Genomic DNA, 26,072 nt, shown 5'->3' with positions numbered 1-26,072 from the left:
TTTGCACCGTTGGGTTTTGAATTCACTCCTCATTTAGAAAAGAGGCTTTGCCTTTATTCTTTCTACCGAAGTTCGTGATCATACACCTCCCTGCGCTGTGTTCAATCTGCCAGCTCTTTCCCCATTTCTGGCTCAGTAAGGGGAGGTTCGTGCTGCTCGCCTGGCCATCACTCAGTGAGTCTTGTCAGGCGATAGAAATGTCAGGTGTACGTAATATTGAAATGACATGCCTCCGCTCTGTTCTGCTGTGGCGTATTCCAATCAGTGCCTGTACCTGTACCTGGTCAAACGGCTTTGACCATCTCGGCTGCTCTTTGAGAGTCACAGCAGTGGCTGGCATGATACTGTCACAGCTCAGAGTGTTCCAGAGTCTCTAGTTCAATTCCCGCCACTGTCTGTAAGGAGTTTGTACATTCTCCCCGTGACCACGCGGGTTTCCTCCGGGTGTTCCGGTTTCCTTCCAGAACCAAAGACGTAGCAGTTAGTGGGTAAGTTGTCCTGTGATTGGTGGTTGTCCATCAGGTCCGACGATGGCAACTAAGCTGAGCGGGAGAGTTTTTAAAGTTGATAAGCCATCGCACTGGGGCAGTCCCGCTCTCTCGATCTTAAATCTCTGGGTCCGGTGGTATGAACATTCATCACAGACTGAGGTTTTCCTTGGCTGCTGTGGACATCTTCTGTGTCTTGTCAAGTTCTTCGCTCTCCATGGAGTGTCGCAGAACCGACTTCCTGGCTGTTGGATCTCACTGTGATCTCATCTGCCCAGTCCACTTCAGCTGACTAAGCATGCTAGGACAGGCATGTCCCTGTCTCACTGGGGTATGTGGCCGCCGGCTACCCTCACCTGGTTTAGCCCACCTGTCGAAGCGGTGTACCGGGGTGTGGCTGCTCTCACGTGCAGACAGTTACTTGGAGCCACAGGTGAGAGCTCAGTGTCCAGTGGGGACCAAAGGTGAGTGAGCTGCCCCAGAATGGACACGACAAACCCCCTCACCAGAGGTGCTGCCTCTCCCCAGATACCCCATACACCCAAGTCCCATGATTAGACTACTGTTAAATAGGTTGGTTGCTGGGTGGTGCGACGTGTTGAGCTGGAAAGGTTTGTCCGTGCAGTATCTCTAAATAAATACATAAGCAAACATGATTTCTGTTAGTGATTTTCCTTTTACACTGTCCATGGTAAATTTCGGGAGATTCATTCTGACTAAATACTTGAAAATTTGTCTAGTGACAGCCACCTTCATCTCCTCTTTCCCCCTCACCAACCTTCCCCCACCCCTCACCTGGCTTCACCTCTCAACTGCCTGGGTGTACTCCTTCCCCTTCTGTCACCTCTTTATTCTGACGTCTGCCCCTGTCCTTTGCAGTCCTGATGAAGAATATCATGCTGAAACATCAAGTGTTTATTCCTCTCCGGCAATGCTGCCTGACCTGCTGAGTTCCTCCGGGATTTTGTGTGCGTTGCTCAAGATTTCCATAATGGGATTATGGAGCATCGAGCAGGTCAGGCAGCATCCTCAGCGAGCAGTTCAGGCCCAGGGCCCTTTATCATTTCTATGTTCTGTGATCTGCAAAGTGTTTCCTGTGTTTTCTGTTTTAATTAGTGATGACAATAGAATTTGTTCTACGTAGTCATGTATATTTTTCCACCCTGCTTTCTTCTTTTGTGTGCGAAGGATTATCTCCCTTTACAGCCCAGATCACAGGCCGCAGGAATGGAAAGTAAACATGCTATGCACTCACCAGCAAATCTGCCCTGACATCACAGCTCCTCGCACCGAAAGGGGAATATTTTTAGGCAAAACCTGAGCTGGCCAGAGATCCTCCAAGTGCAGACTGGCCAAGCAAAGATCCGAGAATGTTACTCTTAACAGGAGTGCACATAGAGCAGGCACCCTTGCAAATGCATTACTTGCCTTGCCTTGAATGTAAGAAGTCTCGGGTCCGATGTCAGCCAGCACCCAGCCAGCCTTTTTTCTCCAGTTGTCCATAAAAGTTTACGATATCGCTGTTGAAAATCTAGACCTCTTTCCCTGCCTTGGCAGCAGTCTCTTCTCGAAAGCAGACATCAACTCAGACATCAACCACCTCCTGAGTAGTGCAAGTGGAGGATTAAGGAAAAGTGTATGTGAAGACCACGACCTACAGGTCCAAACAAAACTTTTTCTCTACGGGGCAGTCGTTCTCCCTACATGACCATATGGAGCTGAATCACAGGCCACCTACTGTAGACACCAGAAAGCCCTGGAACCAAAGATCTTTACTACAGATTTTGAGGATCATCTGGAAGGACTAACAGAGTGCCATTGCTCAATGAGAGCCAACTCAGTCACATAGAGATGGGGGAGGTGATTATTACACACTCCGGTCACAGTCGGGGTGACCCACAAACACACAAGCGAACAAGTGTATTACCCGAGCTAAAATGTGACAAGAAATGAACTTGAAAATCTCGCCATAATCCCATGAAAGCTTTTTAAAATGAGAATAAGTAGCACAGGCCGCTAGAAATACTGGGCTGAGCTGTCGACCACATCCCCAGAGCACCATAATATCTTCCCCCGTCAGCTATTTACAAAAGCTCGTAAAGATATGTCCCTTTAAAACAACTGGAGTATTGCACTCAGCACTCACAAAACACTGGAGCAACTCAGCAGGCCATGCACCATCTATAGAAAAGAGTCCAGTCGACGTTTTGGGCGGGACTGGGAAGGAAGGGGGAATTCTGGTGTCTTCTCCCCTCCTTTCTATTTATTCGTTTGTCTAGGTCCCCAAAACAGGATTTTCCTTCCTAAACCATGGCTGAAACCATCGGCTGTACAGTCGCTTAGTGGCGAGTGTCACAGTCGTGCAGCAGTTGGTGTAACACTGTTGAGGTTCGGGCCATTCCGGAGTCCAGACTCCGATTCCAGCACCCTCCCGTAAGGAGTTTGTACATCCTTTCTTTATTAATCTTTTTATTGATTTTTTAAAAAGGCAAAGATACAGTCAAGAGGTGAATTAGTTCAAATGCATATATCAGTTACATTATAAACCAAGATTAAGATAAACGTTGTCAAAATCATAGATAATGTTATACTAGTGTAAAATATATAATAATAATAAAAGAAGAAAATAACAATTCTCCTTTTACCAGTTTATGAAAAGAAAGGAAAAAAACATTGGATTTTAAATGAAAAGAAAAAAACCCACTGCACTCTAATAAAACAAAAAAAGAGGGACTGGGCAGTCCATTTTGAGGATATGACCAAAAAAGTAGTCATAGTCATACTTTATTGATCCCGGGGGAAATTGGTTAAAGTACTTACTGATCAAATCTAAGACTTTTGGGGAAAAAAAAGATTGAAAGTGTAATAAATCAAATTAAATGAAAATATTGGATAAAAGGTTGCCATATTTGCTCAAATTTAAAGGACGTATCAAATGTCCGACGTCTTATTTTCTCTAAACTTAAACAGGACATAATGAAGGAGAGCCAGTAAAAGACCATAGGCGGATTAGAATCCTTCCACTTCAATAAAATGGCTCTCCTAGCCAGTAATGTCGAGGAGTTTATACATCTATCCCACGGAATGCACGGGCTCTCTCCGGGTGCTCCAGTTTGCACCCACAGTCTGAAGACATACCAGTGAGTAAGTTCATTGGTCATTGTAAAGTGTCCTGTGAGTGGGTTAGGGTTAACTCAGAGTTGTCAGGGTTTGCTAGGGTGGTGTGGCTGGAACGGCTGTATTGCTAAATAAGTAGATAGATAAATGGATTGAATCTTAGACAGATAGACATTTTTCTCCTTGCCTATTTCCCTTAAAGCTTGCACATTGTCTGCAGCTCAGAGATGCAATGTATCGGACATCTACTACTGTGAGGCACCTTCGGGATGTTCAAAGTTCTCTATCACCATTAGATGTTGTGAATCTCTGTGCTCAGAGCCCTTTTCATTGTTGACCTCTCCTGCAGTGTCTGCAGACTCTCGGGGAGTGTGGTTTCATACTGAACAAATGAACGGTATATGTGAATAGAGCAGGCACGCAGGGTTATCATTTCTTCTCTTTTGAACCATTGGCATCGCTTATTGATCGTGGTGACTGCCTCTTCTTCACCCTGATCTCCCGTTAATTCTGTGTCAGCGGGCAATCTTTGTGAATGAGTGTGACAAGTAAATATCGAATGAGAGGGATTTCACGAGAACTGAATGTGATGTTGTGCCCGTGCCCTGACGGAAGAAATCAGCAGATTGTGAAAATGATCACCCATCTTCCCTTCTTACGCCAGAGTCAGAGCAAAGATTTGTGCGATCACGGGTTGAGTGTGATGCTCTCCCAAGTCATTATTCCTTTAATGAAGAAAGTCTGTGCCTGACTTCGCTTAATGTGGGGAGGCTGATGCACGGGCAGCCACTACACAGTCCTTGACAGATCAAGCCGGGCTCCAGTGACATGGAATGCAAGACGGATGTGGTCCCTTCACTCCGCCCTCAGTGCTGATGTGATGTGTCATCATCTTCTGCCACCCCTGAGGTCTTGGCTGGATCGTTCTTGTCTGGAACCTCACCCTACCGGAAGCCAGGCTTCAGATGGTGTGGTGTTGCTGTCAGGATCCCAGGAACTCACAAGCCTCTCCACCATGACAAGGTGACGATCCTCGAACACAGGAATTGGCCCATCGACCCACCATGAACAACAATGCGTTTTTATATGCCGTGGACCCACTCTGATTTAGGGTATAAGGTTTAGAAGGGATCAAAAGTATGTTTTTGCCCAACACGTTTGTGCCCACACCACCAGGTTAGGAATAACCATCAACCATCAGGCTCTTGAACCAGAGGGGATAACTTCACACAGCTTCTTTCACCCCATCACTGAACTGTTCCCACAATCTATAGACTCACTTTTGAGGACTCTTCCTCTCATGTGCTTGATATATATTGCTTATTTATTTATTTATCTTTGCTCAGAAGCAAAGATGGTTCAACCATCCTGAAGAGCAATGCTGACATCAATTCTAGATGGAGGGAGCACTTTGAAGATCTTCTAAATCAAACCGTCTCATTTGACAGGAATGTGATTAGCAACATTCCAAAATAGCCCATTGATGACTCTCTAAGCAAAATACCAACACTTGAAGAAGTCAAGGAAGCCATCAAAACCTTGAAAAACAACAAGGCCACTGGACTCGATGGAATACCAGCCAAGGTCTACAAAATTGGAGGTAACCCGCTTCATTACCAACTGCATCAACTTCTCATCAAGATCTGGATAAATGAAGATGTACCAGCAGACTTTAGAGACTCAGCAATCGTTACCATCTACAAAAGGAAAGGCGATCGATCCAAATGCAGAAGCTATCATGAAACTTCCCTGTTAGCAACAGCAGGAAAGATCCTCACCCGCATCATGAACAACTGGCTCAAGCCTTTAGCCGAGAAGATCCTTCCGGAGACACAAGCCGGTTCTAGACCATCACGTGGAGCAATCGACATTATCTTCACAATGCGACAACTACAAGAAAAATATTGTGAACAACTTCAACCCTTGTACATGGCATTCATTGACCTCACCAAAGCCTTTGACTCGGTATCAAGGGAACTCCTATGGGATGTCCTCTCTACCTATGGATGCCCTGACAAGTACACTCGAATCCTGAGACTGCTCCACGATGACATGCTTGCCACAGTTATGGTCAGCAACAGTAATTGTGAGCCTTTTCAAGTTAGATCAGGAGTAAAACAGAGATGCGTGATTGCCCCAACTTTGTTCACCATCTTCATTGCGACAATCATCCACATTATCAAGGGCGACCTACCCCCAGGAATCGAAATTGTCTGCAGAACAGATGGCAGACTTCTCAATCTTGTCCGTCTCAAGTCCAAAACGAAGACATCCACGAGTTCCCTCATCGAGTTCCAATACGCAGATGACAACAGTGTTGCAGCTCTTTCAGAAAACCACCTACAACAGATTCTGACTGCCTTCAACCGTGCATACACGAAACTTGGACTTACCATCAATTCCAGGAAGACTCAGATCATCTATCAACCGTCACCAATTGAGACAAATCGGATAGAGCCATCATTTCAACTTGGCGAAACAACCCTGGAAAACGTGGACCACTTTCCGTATCTTGGAAGTCACCTCTCCTCCAATGTCGACCTTAATGATGAGATCCAATATCGTCTTAAATGCGCTGGAACAGTTTTTGGACGTCTCCGAACAAGTCTTTCATGATTGTGACATCCGAACAGACACCCAAATGTTAGTGTACAAAGCAGTGGTAATCCCAACGCTCCTGTATGCATCAGAAACCTGGACAACATACCGACGATATCTGAAGGCACTTGAAAAGTTCCATTAACGCTGTCTTCGAAACATCTTAAATATCAGCTGGGAAGATAGAAGAACCAACGTCAGTGTGCTAAATGAAGCAAAAACAACAAGCATTGAAGCCTACATCATCAAGAACCAACTAAGATGGAGCGGTCATGTTGTTCGGATGAAAGACAAACATCTGCCGAAACAAATCTTCTACTCCCAGCTTAAAGAGGGCAAATGTAAAAGAGGCGGACAACGGAAGAGATTCAAAGACATCTTAAAAGCCAACATGAAGAAATGTAACATTGACATCAACAATTGGGAAACCAATGCCAAGGACAGGAAACTCTGGCAAGCCACCATCTGAGAAGGAACAGCAACTTTCGAAGCCAACAGATGTGCAGAATTCGAAGAAAAGAGAAGAAAATGGAAAGAGAGGCAGCAACAGCCAAAGCCTGATCTGCCATCTGGAACTACCTGTCCTGAATGCGGAAGAACTTTCAAAGCCAGGATTGGACTCATAAGCCACTTGAGAGCCCATAAGTAGATCAACAGAACGAAGACCATCATCCTCGACCTCGAGGGATAGCCACAACGACTTATTATTTCTTTTTTTTATTTACACAGTTTGTCACCTTCTGCAGTCTGTTATTAATTCTATTATAGTTATTATTCTATAGATTTATTAAGTGTGCCCACAAGGAAATGAATCTCAGGGTTGTATATGGTGACGTATATGTACTTTGGTAATAAACTTACATTGAACTTTGGACTTTGGAACGTACTGCCTTGGTGCCCAGGTACTTCACGGCATTTAGGAATGATCTAAATGAGCACCTGAATCATCAAGACACAGTAGGCTATGAATCATGCCGCTAAGCAGTATTGCACCCATATTGTACTGTCTCAGTACTTCTATATTTGTGTGCTGTAGCACTTGCTTTTTATTCACAGTTATTTTGTAAATAACACTATTCTTTGCATTTCTGGTCAGATACTAACTGCATTTCATTGGCTTTGTATCTGTACTCGACACAATGGCAATAAAGTTGAATCTAATCTAAATGGGATTAGTATCCTGGAAGATTAGCATGGACACAATGGGCTGAACAGCCTCTTCTGCTGCGGTGTGACTCTATTACAATATGATAACAACTCGGTGTCTGGTGGCACCCTCATTACCCAGGGAGGATTGGTGACCGAGGGCCAGGATTTCTGTTCTCTCATTGAAAGTGTTACTGGATCTGTTGGAGGGCAGCTCCCACTTCTACACCTGCAACTGGATTCTATTTTACATGTTATCAAAAGCTTTCACGATAAACAGCTCTCAGGCAAGATACAAATACCAGAGTGGAATTAACGGGTGAAACACCAGTACACCTTGTGAGAGCTCATGCCGGCAGCTGACAGTATAATTTTATCTCCTTGTCGGTGCTAATGTACAAGGCTCCCAGACAAGACCTACTCTCGTTATAGAATCTTAAAGCACTGCAACCAGAAATAGGCTCTTTGGCCCATCTAGTCTGTACTGTACTGTCATTCTGCCTAGTCGCAGCTACCCACACCCAGACCATCCATGTATCTATCCAAATTTCTCTCAAATGTTAAAATCAAAACTATTCACCACTTGCGCTGGCAGCTCGTTCCACACTCTCACCACCCTCTAAGCCAGGGGTTCCCAACCTGGGCTCCATGGATCACTTGTTCAATAGTTTTGGTTTATGGCATAAATGTGGTTGGGGACCCCTGCTCTAAGTGAGGAAGCTCCCCCTCAAACATTTCACCTTTCACCCTTAACCCATGACCTCTAGTTGTAGTCTCGCCCAACCTCAGCAGAAATAGCCTGCTAGCACTTATACTGTCTATACCCTCATAATTTTATATAAGACAATAAGATATAGGAGCAGAATTAGGCCATTCAGCCCATCGAGTCTGCTCTGCCATTCAATCATGGCTGATCCAATTCTTCCAGTCATCCCCACTCCCCTGCCTTCTCCCCATACTCTTTGATGTCCTGGCTAATCAAGAACCTATCTATCTCTGCCTTAAATGCACCCAATGACTTGGCCTCCACAGCTGCTCGTGGCAACAAATTCCACAGATTTACCACCCTCTGACCAAAGTAATCTTTCCACATCTGTTCTAAACGGACGTCCTTCAATCCTGAAGTCGTGCCCTCTTGTCCTGGATTCCTCTACCAAGGGAAATAACTTTGCCATATCTAATTTGTTCAGGCCTTTTAGCATTTGGATATACCGCTATCAAATCTCCCCTTATACAGTCCAAACCTATTCAACTTTTCCCTATAACTCAGGTTTTCAAGTCCTGACAATATAGGAGAAACTTCTTCACTCAGAGGGTGGTGGGAATGTGGAACGAGCTGCCAGCACAAGTGGTGCATGTGAGCTCAATTTCAACATTTAAGAGAAGTTTTGATTGGAACATGGATAGTCGGGATATGGAGTCCTGTGGTCCCAGTGCAGGCCAATGGGACTGGGCGGTTTAAATGGTTTGGCATAGACTAGATGGGCCGAAGGGCCTGTTTCTGCGTTGTGCTTTTCTATGATTCTAATATCCTTGTATATTTTCTCTACACTCTTGTAATCCTATTGATGTCTTTCCTGTAGGCAGATTTAAAATCTCCTTGTCATTTTTGATATACAGTATAAATGAGCAGCCCAATTAATAAAGGAAAGATGAAAGATTTGTTGCTCGCCCGAGCCTGAAAGAGCACACCGTGTTTCCTTCATGCTCTTCTTATGACACAGAGCCTGTAGAGACTGGATTGCAGTATGGCAGTTTCACAGTCTGCTGGAGCTATCCACTTCAGCAGCTCTTCGTGTCCAGCTCCAGCATAAAACCTTAGGGAGGCCAAGTTATCCTTACTTTAGTCCAAGAGTTATCCCTGATTTTCAAATCTGTGATTAGCCTGATAGCTCTAATTATTGATCATGTGATCATCTCCGTCCCTGCAGTTGCCCACTGCAATATCTCCAAGTTCAAACATCATTTAAATTCTGTTTTTTTTTATTTTTTAACACATAAACGAGCAGCACACTTCAAAAAGCAAGGATGAAAGAGTGGTGAATCAGAATCGGGTTTATTATAACTGAAATTGTTATTTGATTTTTATTTATTTATTGAGATACACTGTTGAACAGACCCTTCTGGCCCTTGGAGCCACACTGCCCAGCAATCCCCCGATTTAACCCTTGCCTAGTCACGGGACAACTTACAATGACCAGCTAACTTACTAACCGATACGTTTTTAGACTGTGGGAGGAAACCGGAGCACCCGGAGGAAACCAACACAGTCACGGGGAGAACATACAAACTCTTCACAGGGAATTGAACTCGGGTCTCTGGTGCTGTAAAGTGTTGTGCTAACCACTACACCACTGTGCACCCTTGATACAGAAAGTTGGAAATCTTTTGAAATCTTCACCTTTGATGACTGTAGATGTTCGGATATTGAATGTATTCAAAGGTTAAGACCTTAGATGAATGGATATGGTTGCAGCAGTACAGTGCAATACACTATAAATTGCAAAAAGAAATCGATATATAAAAAAAAAGTAGTTCAAAAATAGAATTAGTGTTCATGGGTTCACGGGCTGTTCATAAATCTGATGGCAGAGGGGAAGAAGCAGTTCCTGAAATGTTGAGATTTTTAATACTGCATTGTGTTGATGAATTTGTTGTTTTGCAGCAGTAATACAGTGAAATACATAAACATTTGGTCTGAGCAACAACTGAACCCCTTGACCATGTCTGCATGCTTTTATGCATTGAGTTGCTGCTTCATGATTGGCTGATTAGATATTTGCATAACAGGTGTACCTATTAAAGTGGCCACTGAGTGTTAATTTGGATATTTCAATGTACAGACCTAATGATGCCTTGGCTAAGAACGGTGAGGAAAATACAGACCAACAATGACTTAAACATTCGCAGAGAAAGAGCAATCACTCCCATTGAACAGGTGACACATCTCAGATGTTTGACCCACCAGGGAGCTTGTAAACTTTTCCCTGTCACAAAGGACGTGCGGAATTAAAGTTATATTTAAACGGAGTTAGGTATTTCTATAAATTCCCCGGTCTGTGTGAGGCTCTGAGCTCTTTGTCTCACACATTGCAGCTAAAGCACATAGTGAAAAGCCAGGCTGCTGTTTCAGCGCAGACCTGCAGTGTGACCGCAGAAACAGAGAGATGGTGCCACGATCCCTGCAGTGACTAGGCCGTGCGGTCGCTGGCACTGAGACAGCTGGCTCCATACCTTCCGCAAGGAAATGCAAAATCCGCAAGTGCTGAAGTAAAAATAGAAATTTCTGCAAGTATTGATAGAATCACAGACTCGCTGAAACGTACAGCACAGTAAGAGGCTATCTGGCCCATTAAGGTCGTTTCAGCCGAGAGAGTGTTATTGAATCAAATGGCACATTCCAGCCCTTGGTCTGTAGCCTTCACAGGTTACAGCAAATATACCTGGTACTTTTAAAGTCCAGTGGAGGCGTCTGCCTTTTTAATCTTGACGCAGAGTTTTGAGCCGAAATGTTGATAATTCCTGGCCGATCTCCCCCTCCATGGATGCCGCTCGACCTGCTGAGTTCCTCCAGCAGATTGTTGGTCCGCATTCCAGCGTCTGCCATCTCGTGTGTCTCCATAAACTTTGTCAGTTCCAGATAACTGAGCAAAATTCTTTTCACTCAAGTGCTCTCTTAACCTCGTTGCAATCTCATCAGATTGACACCTTTCCACAAAATAAAATGGCCCCGTCTTTGTTGCTGAGGGTAGCACAGCGCCAGTGACCCGGGTTCATTTCCCAACACTGTCTGTAAGGAGCTTGTATGTTTTCTACAAGACCACGGGGTTTTCCCCCGGGTGCTCCAGTTCCCTCCCACATTCCAAAGATATAATACTGAAGCTGTACAAGGCATTAGTGAGGCCTCACTTGGAGTATTGTGAGCAGTTTTGGGACTCTTATTTAAGAAATGATGTGCTGACATTGGAGAGGGTTCAGAGGAGGTTCACAAAAATGATTCCAGGAATGAAAGAGCTATGGTAGGGGCAATGATTGAAGGCTCTGGGCCTGTAGTCGCTGGTTAGCATGGACAATGGGCTGAAGGGCCTGTTTCTGTACTGTGTAATTCTATTGCTTTATGAGATATTTATCAAGAGTGCTGCGTAAGCAGGGCCTATAGCATTGTCAATGATCCCTCCAATCAGTCCAACAATCTCGTTGGCCCCTAACCATCAGGCTGGAGGTACCATAGCTTTAGGACAAAAAACGTTAGGAAGGGAAACAGCTTCTTCCCCCTGGCCGTGAGACGACCTAACTCCCTGCCTCCACCCAGGTCTCATGTCGTATCAAGCGTCAGTAGCATTATACTGTTTACCTTTTAACTTGTGTTGTAAATGCACCTTATTATTTGAGTTAATATTACTTTAAAAGTTATGTGTGTGAGATATATGTACAGTGTAGTGCACCTATGTCAGGAGGAACAATGTTTTGTTTGGTGGTGTGTACGTTGAATGACAAAGAACTGAATTTGCTCTTGAATATTGAACATGATTTTGAATCAGGTTCAGTTGTAAGGAGGATCTTACAGGGTGGAAATAAGCCCCTGGTTACACTGTATGTTCAAACATCAAGCACCCACCTGCATGAATCCGACACTCGTTCATTATTTGCCATATCATGTGATGTGGGCAATCACAATCTTTCCATGACCATGATTGTTCTTGGCAAACTTCTCTACAGAAGTGGTTTGCCATTGCCTTCTTCTGGGCAGTGTCTTTACAAGACGGGTGACCCCAGTCATTATCAATACTCCTCAGAGATTGTCTGCCTGGCATCAGTGGTCACATAACCAGGACTTGTGATCTGCACCAACTGCTCGTATGACCATCCATCAAGGATTAAGGGTGACCTGCAGGCTAGGGGAGGGAAGGTGCGCCTTACACCTTCTTCGGTAGAGACTTATCTCATCCCGCCCTTCCGATGATAATTTACCTAATGCAAATTTTCGTCGCCTAAGTAATAAGTTTTATTTTGATACAAGGTCATCAACCCAAAACAACAGCTTGTCTTTTCTCCCATAAATGCTACCTGAGTTCAAACATATCTCATACATTATCTACACTAATCCTTCAAATTCCCATCACCCTTCCCCGGAATTTGCCACTCACCTTCACATCAGAATCTGAATCAGATTTAATATCACCAGCGTATGTCATGAAATCTGTGGTTATGCAGCAGCAGTAATATGTAATATATGATAATATAGTAAAAAAAACTGAGCTATAGTCAGTACATATATATGTATATCTAAGAGTTAAATGAAATAAGTGGTGCCAAAACAAATAAAAAAGGGCAATAAGGAGCGAGATAAGACCATAAAACATAAGAGCAGAGGTAGGCCATTCAGCACGATCGAGTCTGCTTCCCCATTCCATCATGGCTGATTCCAGATCCCACTCAACCCCATATCCTTTGATGCCCCGACTGATCAGGAAACAGTCAACTTCTGCCTTAAATATACACATGGACTTGGCCCCCACATTCAATGCAGTCTGTGGCAGAGCATTCCACAGATTTACTACTCTCTGGCTAAAAAAATTTCTACTTCCCTCTGTTCTAAAGGGTTGCCCCTCAATTTTGAGTCTGTGCCCTCTAGTTCTGGATACCCTCAACCAGAGAAAACATCCACTCCACATCCACCCTATCTAGTCCTTTCATCATTCAGTAGGTTTTAATGAGATCTCCACTCATTCTTCTAAATTCCAGTGAGTACAGGCCCAAAGCTGCCAAACGCTCCTCATATATTAACCCCTTCATTCCTGGAATCAGCCCTGTGAACCTCCTCTGGCCTCTCTCCAATGACAACACATCCTTTCTGAGATATGGGGCCCAAAACTGTTGACAATACTCTTAAGTACGGCCTGACTAGTGTCCTATAAAGGCTTGGCATCATCTCCATGCCTTATTCTATTCCCCTTGTAATAAACGCCAACATCGCATTTGCCTTCTTTACCACAAACTCAACCTATAAATTAATCTTCTGGGAGTCTTGCACGAGGACTCCTAAGTCCCTCTGCACTTCTGATGTTTGAACCTTCTCCCCATTTAGATAATAGCCTGCACTATTGTTCCTTCTACCAAAATGCATTACCATACATTTCCCAACACTGTATTCCATCTGCCACTTTTTTGTCCATTCTTCCAATTTGTCTAAGTCCTGTTGCAATCACATTGCTTCCTCAGCACTACCTGCCCCTCCACCTATCTTTGCATCATCCGCAAACTTTGTCGCAAAGCCATCAATTCCATTTTCTAAATTATTGACAAACAATGTGAAAAGCAGCGCTCCCAATACTGACCCATGAGGAACACAACTAGTCACTGGCAGCCAAACAGAAAAGGCCCCTCTTATTCCCACTTGCTGCCTCCTGCCTGTCAGCCATCCATGCCAGTATCTTTCCTGTAACATCATAGGTTTTATCTTGTTAAGCAGCCTCTTGTGGCAGAAATGCCTTCTGAAAATCCAAGTAAATGACATCCACTGCCTCTCCTTTGTCTACCCTGCTCGTTACTTCCTCAAAGAACTCTATCAGATTTGTCAGGCGAGATTTCCCTTTACAGAAACCATGCTGACTTTGACTTATTTTATCATTAGTCTCCAAGTACTCTGAAACTCAAACTTAATATTAGACTCCAACACTTTCTTAACTACTCAGGTTAGGCTAACTGGCCTATAATTTCCTTTCTTTTGCTTTCCTCCCTTCTTAAAGAGTGGAGTGATATTTGCAATCTTCCAGTCCTCCAGGACCATGCCAGAATCAAGATATACCAGCTGATTGAATGGTGTCAGCAACAACCTTGCACTCTGTTCTTGCACTATTTTTAATATAACATTTTAATATACATATATATACTTATTGTAATTGATTTACTTATTTATTTTTTCTCTATATTATCATATATTGCATTGTACTGCTGCCCTAAGTTAACAAATTTCATGACATATGCCGGGATGTTAAACCTGATTCTGATTCTGATCTGTTGTCTGTTATTCTTGCTGCGTTGCTAACCTGATTTGCTTGGACAGATTGTGTTTCTGTCCATGTTTACTCAAGGTTGTGTTTCTTCTGGCTACTTGGCTCTTTTCGTGTTTACTCTGGTCTATAATTTATGCAGGCTGATGTTTAGAAGATACGTGAGATATTGTATGCTACCATTGGCAAACAAAGGAACCACCTACCCCTACACCTTTCAATTCATTTTCAGGGACTTCAGTCAGGCTTGCTTGAAGAAATCTCTACCCAATTATCATCAACATATAACCTGCAGCACCAGGGGTCCCAATACACTCAACCACTGTTATACTATGATTAGGAATGGCTACCATTTCATGCCTGGATCGCATTTTGAATCATTTGGCTCCTTCCTATCCGCATAAGAGCTCGGCACGGACTAGAAGGGCCGAGATGGCCTCTTTCCGTCCTGTAATTGTTATATAGTTGTATAGGCAGAGGCTAAAGAGCAAGACTCAAAAAAGTGGTCGTGGGAGGCAGAGAAGTGACAACGGGGTTGCTTCGAGTTGGTGGACTGGGCCATTTTCAAGGACACATCAGTGGATCTGAATGAATACATCACAGTTGTCACGGACTTTATAAAAAGAACAATCATAGACAAGTGTGTCCCCACAAATCCATTCAGAGCCTTCCACAACCAGAAGCCTTTGATGAAGCATGAGATCCACAATCTGCTGAAGGTCAGATCAGAAACATTCAGGTCTGGCGACCAAGTAAGATACAAGAGGTCCAGATACAATATCCGGAAAACCATCTCACATACAAAGCAGCAGTTCTGGACTAGACTTGAATCACAGTCAATGCTTGCAGCTGTGTGGGGGCTTGAATGCTGTCACCTTTCACAAAGTGAAGCCAAGCGACAAAGCTGACAACGAGGTTTCACGCCGAGATGAGTTTAGTGCCTTCTATGCTCACTTTCACCATCACAAGGTCCCACAGCCCCTGATGACCTATGATTTCAGTCTCTGAGGCCAACATGGGATTATCCTACAGGAGGGTGAACCCATGGAAGGCAGCTAGCCCACGTGGCGTACCTGGTCGAGTACTAAAGAGCTGTTATTGTCAACGATGAAATCTTCAATGATCACTGACCTGCGATCGGCAGTGATTAAAGGTGGTGATCAATCAGCATATAGGAGGGAGACTGAAAATCTGACTGAGTGATACTCCGACAAGAACCTCTTACTCAATGTCAGCAAGACCAAGGAGCTAATTATTGACTTCAGCAGGAAGAAACCAGAGGTCCATGAGCCAGTTCTCATTGAGAAGTCAGAGTTGGAGGTGGTCAGCAAATTTAAATATCTTGGAGTTGTTATTTCATAGGGTCTCTCCTGGGCCCGGCACGTAAAGGCAACTATGAAAAAGCAGGGCAACACCCCTACTTCCTTATAAGTTTGTGAAGATTCGGCATGACATGTAAAACCGTGGCAAATGTCTACCGATGTGTGGTGTGGTGATGTCTATAGATGTGTAGTATATTGACTGGGTGGCTAGACACCCTGCAGGACGAAAAACAAGACCTGTCAAAGGGCGGATGAACCCTCTCGTAGGGTCAACGGCCATCTAGCAAACACTTGCCATGAAGCGTGGAAAGGGCATCCCTAGCATCGAAGCTTGGTCTGGCCATTCACTGCAACAGAACTTCCCCCAGCCGTCTTGGACCCCACCATGCCACTGGATCCGGGAGGGGATGTTGAGAGGGTGGGTCTGGACCTGTGCAACCCCCTACTCACCTAAAATCCATTCACGCACACGCTGTGCCTTTCTGAGGAGTTGGGTATCACCTCACTAACTGACTGAAAGGAACCATCATCATCCTATGGGATGGATAGCCAGAGAGAGAGTATATTGACTGGATGCATCACGACCTGGTACAGACACATCAATGCCCTTGAACAGAAAATCCTACAAAGTGTCGTGGATACAGCCCAGTTCACCATGGGTAAAGCCCTCACACCATTGAGCACGTCTACACAGAGCGTTGTCACAGGAAAGCAGCATCCATCATCAGGGACCCCCACCACCCAGGACACGCTCTCTTCTTGTTGCTGCCATCAGGAAGAAGGTACGAAAGCCTCAGGACTCTCACAACCGGATTCAGAAACAGTTATTACCCCTCAGCCATCAGGCTCCTGAATCCAGAGGGGATAACCTGACTTGTCCAATCACTGAACTGTTCCCACAACTTACAGACTCACCTTCAAGGACTCTTCATGTTCTCGATATTTATTTATTATTATTATTATTTTAATTTGTATTTGTACAGTTTGTTATCTTCTGTACACTGGTTGTCTATCCTGTTGGGTGCGGTCTTTCATTGATCCTATTGTGTTTCTTAGATTTATTGAGTATGCCCACAAGAAAATGAATCTCAGGGTTGTATATTGTGCCATATAGTACGTTGATAATAAATCTACTCAGGCTATGCTTTTCCAGGTCTGTGTGTTCCCTGGTCTGTGGATTCTCAGGCCTGTGTTTTCCCTGGTCTATGTGTTCTTAGGGCTGTGTTTTCCCTGGTCCATGTATTCTCAGGCCTGTGTTTTCCCTGGTCTGTGTATTTCCTGTGGTTACCTGTGCTGTGTAGAAATGAGCTATTGGAGGAAGTCAGTGCGCCAGGCGGCACCTGAGAGGGGAAATGGACAATTAACATTTTGAGGACTGAAAGAATATAGGGGTGATAACCAGCACTTTTGGATTATTAAAACAAAACCTTCACCCATTTTAAAGATTTCTCCCCCCGCCCCCAACCCGGCAGTTAATCCAAACAACCATTCTAGTTAGCCACCCCACCCCCCTCTGTCTATTACATAGAACATAGAATAGTACAGCACAGTACAGGCCCTTTGGCCCACAATGTTGTGCCGACCCTCAAACCCTGCCTCCCATATAAGCCCCCACCCTAAATTTCTCCATATACCTGTCTAGTAGTCTCTTAAACTTCACTAGTGTATCTGCCTCCACCACTGACTCAGGCAGTGCATTCCATGCACCAACCACTCTCTGAGTAAAAAACCTTCCTCTAATATCCCCCTTGAACTTCCCACCCCTTACCTTAAAGCCATGTCCTCTTGCATTGAGCAGTGGTGCCCTGGAGAAGAGGCGCTGGCTATCCACACTATCCATTCCTCTTATTATCTTGTACACCTCTATCATGTCTCCTCTCATCCTCCTTCTCTCCAAAGAGTAAAGCCCTAGCTCCCTTAATCTCTGATCATAATGCATACTTTCTAAACCAGGCAGCATCCTGGTAAATCTCCTCTGTACCCTTTCCAATGCTTCCACATCCTTCCTATAGTGAGGTGGCCAGAACTGGACACAGTACTCCAAGTGTGGCCTAACCAGAGTTTTATAGAGCTGCATCATTACATCACGACTCTTAAACTCTATCCCTCGACTTATGAAAGCTAACACCCCATAAGCTTTCTTAACTACCCTATCAACTTGTGAGGCAACATTCAGAAATTTGTGGACATGTACCCTGAGATCCCTCTGCTCCTCCACACTACCAAGTATCCTGCCATTTACTTGGTACTTTGCCTTGGAGTTTGTCCTTCCAAAGTGTACCACCTCACACTTCTCCGGGTTGAACTCCATCTGCCACTTCTCAGCCCACTTCTGCATCCTATCAATGTCTCTCTGCAATCTTTGACAATCCTCTACACTATCTACAACACCACCAACCTTTGTGTCATCTTCAAACTTGCCAACCTACCCTTCTACCCCATCATCCAGGTCGTTAATAAAAATCACGAAAAGTAGAGGTCCCAGAACAGATCCTTGTGGGACACCACTAGTCACAATGCTCCAATCTGAATGTACTCCCTCCACCACCACCCTCTGCCTTCTGCAGGCAAGCCAATTCTGAATCCACCTGGCCAAACTTCCCTGGATCCCATGCCTTCTAACTTTCTGAATAAGCCTACCGTGTGGAACCTTGTCAAATGCCTTACTAAAATCCATATAGATCACATCCACTGCACTACCCTCATCTATATGCCTGGTCACCTCCTCAAAGAACTCTATCAGGCTTGTCAGACACGATCTGCCATTCACAAAGCCATGCTGACTGTCCCTGGTCAGACCATGATTCTCTAAATGCCTATAGATCCTATCTCTAAGAATCTTTTCCAACAGCTTTCCCACCACAGACGTAAGGCTCACTGGTCTATAATTACCCAGACTATCCCTACTACTTTTTTTGAACAAGAGGACAACATTCGCCTCCCTCCAATCCTCTGGTACCATTCCCGTGGACAACAAGGACATAAGGATCCTAGCTAGAGGCTCAGCAATCTCTTCTCTCGCCTCGTGGAGCAGCCTGGGGAATATTCCGTCAGGCCCCAGGGACTTATCTGTCCTAATGTATTTTAACTCCAACACCTCCTCTCCCTTAATATCAACATGCTCCAGAACATCAACCTCACTCATATTGTCCTCACCATCATCAAGTTCCCTCTTATTGGTGAATATCGAAGAGAAGTATTCACTGAGGACCTCGCTCACTTCCACAGCCTCCAGGCACATCTTTCCACCTTTATCTCTAATCGGTCCTACCTTCACTCCTGTCATCCTTTTTTTCTTCACATAATTGAAGAATGCCTTGGGGTTTTCCTTTACCCTACTCGCCAAGGCCTTCTCATGGCCCCTTCTTGCTCTTCTCAGCCCCTTCTTAAGCTCCTTTCTTACTTCCCTATATTCCTCAATAGACCCATCTGATCCTTGCTTCCTAAACCTCATGTATGCTGCCTTCTTCCACCTGACTAGATTTTCCACCTCACTTGTCACCCATGGTTCCTTCACCCCACCATTCTTTGTCTTCCTCACTGGGACAAATTTATCCCTAACATCCCGCAAGAGATCTCTAAACATTGACCACATGTCCATGGTACATTTCCCTGCAAAAACATCATCCCAATTCACACCCGCAAGTTCTAGCCTTATAGCCTCATAATTTGCCTTTCCCCAATTAAAAATTTTCCTGTCCTCTCTGATTCTATCCTTTTCCATGATAATGCTCCAGGGAGCGGTGGTCACTGTCCCCCAGATGCTTACCCACTGAGAGATCTGTGACCTGACCCGGTTCATTACCTAGTACTAGATTTAGTATGGCATTCCCCCTGGTCGGCCTGTCCACATACTGTGACAGGAATCCATCCTGGACACATTTAACAAACTCTGCCCCATCTAAACCCTTGGAACTAATCAGGTGCCAATCAATATTAGGGAAGTTAAAGTCACCCATGATAGCAACCCTGTTATTTTTGCACCTTTCCAAAATCTGTCTCCCAATCTGCTCCTCTGTATCTCTGCTGCTACCCGGTCACTGAACTGTAAACACTTTAAACCTGTGTTTATAATGCTGTTTACATTGTCAACACATGATAGTGATTATGTATTTAAGTACTTTTTGTTCTGCACCTGTACTTTAACCTTTAAGTTTATTTTGAATAGTAATTTATCCTTATAATTATTGAATGCTGTTGTTTTTTAGAGCACAGTTCAGCACAGGAACAGGCCCTCTGGCAAAGAATGTGCTGAACCAATTAAATAAGTAATCAAGTGGCTAACTAAACTAATCTACTCTGCCTACACAATGTCTATATCCTTTACTTCACATTCACATGTCTATCTAAATGTCCCTTCAAAGTCTCAACTATATATCGGCCTCTGCCACTACCCCAGGCACCCACCACTCTCTGTGTAAAAAATCTTGCCCCTCACTTCTCCTTCGAAATTATCCCCTCTCACCAAATGGACATGCCCTCTGGTATGAGACATTTCAACCCTGGGAAGAGGTACAGTCTGTCCACTCTATCTATGGCTCTCCTAATCTTACAAACCTCTATCAGATCTCCCCTCAGCCCCCACCGCTGCAGAGAAAACAACCCGGTTTGTCCATCCTCTGGTGATAGCTCATGCTCTCTAATCCAGGCAGCACCCTGGTGAACCTCTTCTGCGCCCTCTCCAAAGCCTCAACATCCTTCCCACAATGGGGTGAACAGAACCGTAAACAATGTTCCAAACGCAGCCTAACTCTTCTGCGCCCTCTCCAGAGCCTCGGCTACCTGCCTACAATGAGGAATTTGGCACCGGCACACCTCAGTAAATTCCAAATGCATGTAAGCATACATAAATGGTGAATAAAGTTGATAGTTGATCCTAAAGAGGTAAGGCAGGAGGACTGGGGAGGAGCTGGCAAGCGATAGGTGGATCCAGGTGAGGAGGGCTGTTAGGTAGATGGAGGAGGGTAGAGGGACGATTGCCGTAGAGGGGAAAAGGTGATATGGAGATGAGAAAGGGCTGCAGATGAGAGGAATCTTCTCCACTCAGAAGGCCACGAGAGTGTGGTACGAGCCGCCAGCACACGTGGTGCATGCAAGCTCAATCTCAATGTTTAAGTGAATTTTGGATAGGTAATTTTAATAAGGGTATGGAGCGCAATGGTCAGATTTCAAGGTACATTTATTATCAAAGTATGTAGACTTTATACTATGTTATAGGGAGCCACAAAACAAAGAAACCCAATGGAATCCATTAAAACAGAAGAAAACCCAATGTTCGGAGAAAAAAAAACAAATCGTGCAAACATAAGAGTAAACAAGTAGCATTCAGAACTGAAGTTCACAAAAGTCAGTTCAGTGAAGCCGGTTGGTTGCAGACCACAGCCGCAGTTCAGTGCAGAGATGAGTAAACTGCCTCCAGCCCTGACACCCTGACCTACTCAATCTGGCCCGGTACTTACATCGTCCAGACCACGGGTCCACCTCGCTCTTGGACTTGGGCACTGCCGCTTCGATATGCTTGTGGGTCCAAGCACTTCCACCTCGATTCAGCTCGTTCCCAGCCTTTCTAATTTATCTCAGTGCTTAAATCGATCAAACCTCGGGTCTTTCCTCATTGTCAGGACTGGGTTCTGCACAAGGCTCTCTCACCTCAGTTTTGCTGCATCAAGTTGCCTCCAGGCCATTCCAGCAATGGCCAAATATTGGCTCATTCACCACTCTCCAGCCCAGACCCCACCACTTCAATTCTTAGCCGCCACCAGGTGCAGGTCGATGGGATTAGGCAGGTCCGGGTGCAGGACGATGGGATTAGACAGGTCTGGGTGCAGGCCGATGGGATTAGACAGGTCCGGGTGCAGGCCGATGGGATTAGACAGGTCCGGGTGCAGGTCGATGGGATTAGACAGGTCCGGGTGCAGGTCGATGGGATTAGACAGGTCCGGGTGCAGGTCGATGGGATTAGACAGGTCCGGGTGCAGGTCGATGGGATTAGACAGGTCCGGGTGCAGGCCGATGGGATTAGACAGGTCCGGGTGCAGGCCGATGGGATTAGGCAGGTCCGGGTGCAGGTCGATGGGATTAGACAGGTCCGGGTGCAGGTCGATGGGATTAGGCAGGTCCGGTGCAGGTCGATGGGATTAGACAGGTCCGGGTGCAGGTCGATGGGATTAGACAGGTCCGGGTGCAGGTCGATGGGATTAGGCAGGTCCGGTGCAGGTCGATGGGATTAGACAGGTCTGGGTGCAGGTTGATGGGATTAGACAGGTTGATGGGATTAGACAGGTCCGGGTGCAGGTCGATGGGATTAGACAGGTCTGGGTGCAGGTCGATGGGACTAGGCTGTTTATATGGTTCAGCATGGATTAGATGGGCAAAAGGGCCTGTTCTGTTCTGTGTTTTCCTGACTCTGTGATGGAGTCTGCTAAACCAGGCAGGTGAACAGAGCAGCAAAATAAGGGAAGGAAAAGTCGGCAGATGGGAACGCAGATGCCAGGGGCCCTGTGGGTCGGTGTTGGGCACATCAGGTCAATGGAGGAGGGGAAATGTATCTAGGTGATAGAGACCTGGATTTAAATGCTACCTGGTGTTCCGAGCTCCTCCGGTAGCTTGTTATTTTTGGTCTAAATTTCAGCAGCTGCTGTCCTGATAAAGGGTCTCAACCTTCAACAACAACGGTTTATTCATTTCCATAAATACTGCCTGACGTGCTGAGTTCCTTCAGCTTTTTCTGTGTGTGTGCGTGTGTGTTTCATCGGCTGCCCAGCGTCTGCAGAATCTTGTGTTCCTCCAGCATTTTGTGTGTGTGTGTGTGTGTGTGTGTGTGTGTGTGTTACACCGGATGCCCAGCATCTGCAGAATCTCTTGAGTTCCTCCAGCCTTTTGTGTGTGTTGCTCTGGATTTCCGGCATCTGCAGAATCTCTTGTACTTACGGGCTACATTCCCTTCTGGCTTCATGGTACTACACACTGCATCTCCTCTGCCAGGGGACATCTTTATTATGGCATTTTAATCCAGTAATACCATGTAAGTACCAACAATGGCACTCTTCTGTAAGTCTACAAGAACAGATCCAAAAGCTAACATGTAGATTGGGTCAAGGCAGTTTCTCCCAATACAGTCTGCAGGGAAGCTGTGAAATCAAATCTCTGAAATGAATTCATTTAACAGAAGCTCTGAACGGGAACACGAAGCAGATTATTGAACTTCATTTCCATATGGAGTCTGCTCCTTTTAAATTCTACACTTTAATATTAGAAATTAAAATACAGAAATTGAATAAAGTGTTATGTCCTCACCTAGTTACAAGGATGAGGAGCATTCTAGTGTGGTATAATTAGATCAAAATTCGTTTAACTGTGACACTATTTCAAGAAGCATTACAATTGAGCAGCACCTTACTGTATTCTAATGTTCTGAACTGCTGTAATCTATCCAGAATCTAATTTGTCCAGGGCTTGTCAGCAATAATTTACATAAACTTCCACTGCTAATGCATCTATGTCCAGTACTGAGCAAAACTCTTGGGCACCGATATATAGCTGGGGCACGTAAGATTTTTTGCATAGTACTGCAGTAATTTTATGTATTGCACTGTACTGCTGCTTCCAAAAGAACAAATTTCATGACTATATGTGAGTGATGATAAACCTGATTCTGATCTGGGTCTCTATCGTGGACTGAGAGTGGGAAGGGGACAGGGAGAGGGGAATCATGGTTGGGAAAAGGGGAAGGGAGAGGGGAGGGAGAGGGAAGCACCAGAGAGACATTCTGTAATGATCAATAAACTGATTGTTTGGAATCAAATGACCTTGCCTAGTGTCTCAGGACTGGGTGTGTCTGCACCTGCACCACCCCTCCCCTGCCCCTGGCACTCCTTCTCTGCCACCTGTCCCCACCCCTCCCGCGGTGCTCCACCCTCGCCATTACCAACATCCTTTGCTCCCGCCAGACTTACAAACTCGCTCTCCGCTCCATGTAGACAAATACAGTACTGTGCAAAATTCTTAGGCACCCTAGCTATATATATGTGCCTAACGTTTGCACAGTACTGTAGTTGTTTCATCTCTGTCTGCTGATCTGTGATGGTAGCAAGTTCAATCACAGTGGCTTCTGTAGGGTCAACCAAAAGGTTATTGGCTTTTTTAAATGTATTTTCTACAATCACAAGACCCTGATGGACATTAAGAACTTAAAGAACGGCATGTCTACACCCTCACCAAGTTACTCCTTGGTGGTAAAACCGAAGGAGCTGGACTTGCTGTGGGTCGTGCTGTGGCCTATGTCAGAGTGGGTGCGTAATGGAGGCATGCTAGCAGCGAGTGATCATTTTAGTCGCTTTTCTTGTGGTCGCAAAACCCTGTTGGACATTATTAATGTGGAATGCTGCATGTCCGATTCATTGGTTTATTGGCAAACAGTGGGGGGGGGTGTGCGGATGGTTTTGGTTGTAGCAAGGCCTAGGCCTCAAACCATGTTGTCGCCTGTTCATTGCCACCCAGGAGAGAGGTGTTGGAGTCGGTGCATTGCACTGGAGTGCCAGCATTAAGGCTGATTTATACTTCTGCGTCAACTCGACGCTGTAAGTACGGCGTCGCCGCGAACCCTATGCAATGCCTACGCGGATCCTTACGCCGTAGCCTGACGCGCACCTCTCCCAAAATGTAACTACGTGTCGCAGCAACGCAGACCGCAACAAGTGTGATTGGTCTGCTTGGTAGCATCACATTTCCTCCTACGCTGCAATAGCTTCCCATTGGGTGACTGAAGGGCAGGGAAGGAATTCTGACTGCAATGCTTTCCATAAAGCTTTACAGACCTCCGAAATTATGGAGGACACATTTCGCCTTTATGAAAAAAAGGCGCTCTCTTTAAACTTGTTTACCCCGAGAAAGACTACCATGACCCTGAAGCCTTGCGTGGGTAGGTGTGTGCGCATGCGCGATGTGCCCGAATTGCAGAGCGATGCAGGTACACCAACGCACAAGTATAAATGCTCACAACGTGCGTAGGCCACTTGCGTAGGTTACAGCGTCGAGTTGATGCACAAGTAAGTATAAATCAGCCTTTAGTGTGAGTGACATGGCATACATGCTGGACTCAGTGCTGCCCTCCAGTGTTCACTTAGCAGAAGACAAGCCGTACTGTGTTCGACTGCAGACTGCTGCAACATTGATGGATTCAGGGATTTGGACTATGTATTTTTTGTGTGTGACTGTATTTTACTGCTGCCTTATAAGTGCCACACATGCTTTGTGCTGTGAATGACTGTTGGTACTAAATTGTGCATCTTGGCCCCGGAGTAACGCTGTTTTATTCAGCTATATTCATGGGTATTCATGTACGGCTGAATGAACCTGAACTTGAACACTGACATTGCAGGACATGTTAGCTACTTGTTTTTGAGAAATTTGCTGAGAGGATTGTGCAAGAGGGTTTTATATTGATTTATAGACTGGTGTGGTTTCTATTCAATTGATCCCTGTTCCACCACTCACCCTCTTTCTCCTTGTCTTCTCAAACAGAGCAAAGATGCTGGGATCAGGACCCTGGTCATGCTGGACGAGCAAGGAGGTGAGTGACTTTCAGACACACACTACATATCTGGGAGGGAAAAAAACTGATGATGAGACCAAGATAAAAAAAACACCAATTTTAACATTGATTAGTCCACAGGGATTAATTCCACGTGGTAACAGTTAAGTGAAGTGGAGAAGTGGTCTTGTCCATTCACAGGTTCAATAAACCTTTCTCATGCTAGTAAGCCATGTAGAAAAGAGGGTGGTTTTAGACCCAGTCCCTGTCTTTGCTGATGTAGTTCAGTGTAGATAGGGTAAATTTTGCAAATACACAACCCTTCCCCCCTCAAACAAGCCCCTGAATCACAGAAGGAATCAGCCAAAGATCCCCTGTCAATTACTAGACATTGAATATTCAACTGCTGACATACAAACACGCGCCTATATATATATATATATATATATATACTTGCACTCAGACAGACACACACACACGAAGAATGGACAGGGTACAAAGACAAGGGGAAGAGTGTGGAGGCCACACAAATGCTTCAGCTGCATTGAAAATAAAATATACCAAAGTACCTGAGAGGCCATTCCAACTTGCTAAACTTATCTAGTGGGATTAGGATCAGACAGTACCTGAGGGACAGACCTGGTGAGATTAGAATCATTTAAATGTTTTGTCCCATCAAAATACAGAAATAATTTATTAAGGATGTTGCAATTTATCCAGACCATTCTGAGGAGAGTAATGTTTTGAAATGGTAGCTTAAAGATTTGGAGAAAAGCTGCAGGCAGTTAATGCCTTAACCAAGCATCCAGCCGTGATGGTAGCTGTAATTCCAAGAATCCAGCAATAGTGAGATCAT

General features: G+C 45.0%; 1 protein-coding gene across 2 annotated transcripts in view; it reads left to right on the top strand.

Moving 5' to 3' along the window:
- LOC134352598 (synaptosomal-associated protein 25) overlaps positions 1-26,072 on the top strand; it is a 219,318-nt gene that overhangs the window by 144,269 nt on the left and 48,977 nt on the right. For both annotated transcript variants that reach the window (XM_063059876.1, XM_063059874.1), the window contains exon 4: positions 25,207-25,255. In XM_063059876.1, coding sequence (XP_062915946.1) covers positions 25,207-25,255 — 49 coding nt within the window. The remainder of the gene's footprint in view (positions 1-25,206; positions 25,256-26,072) is intronic.

The sequence above is a fragment of the Mobula hypostoma genome, chromosome 10 (assembly GCF_963921235.1).
Source record: "Mobula hypostoma chromosome 10, sMobHyp1.1, whole genome shotgun sequence".
In the NCBI taxonomy this organism is placed as follows: domain Eukaryota; kingdom Metazoa; phylum Chordata; class Chondrichthyes; order Myliobatiformes; family Myliobatidae; genus Mobula; species Mobula hypostoma.
Note: the sequence above shows the minus strand (reverse complement) of the source record. Positions and strands in the feature narration are given on the sequence as shown.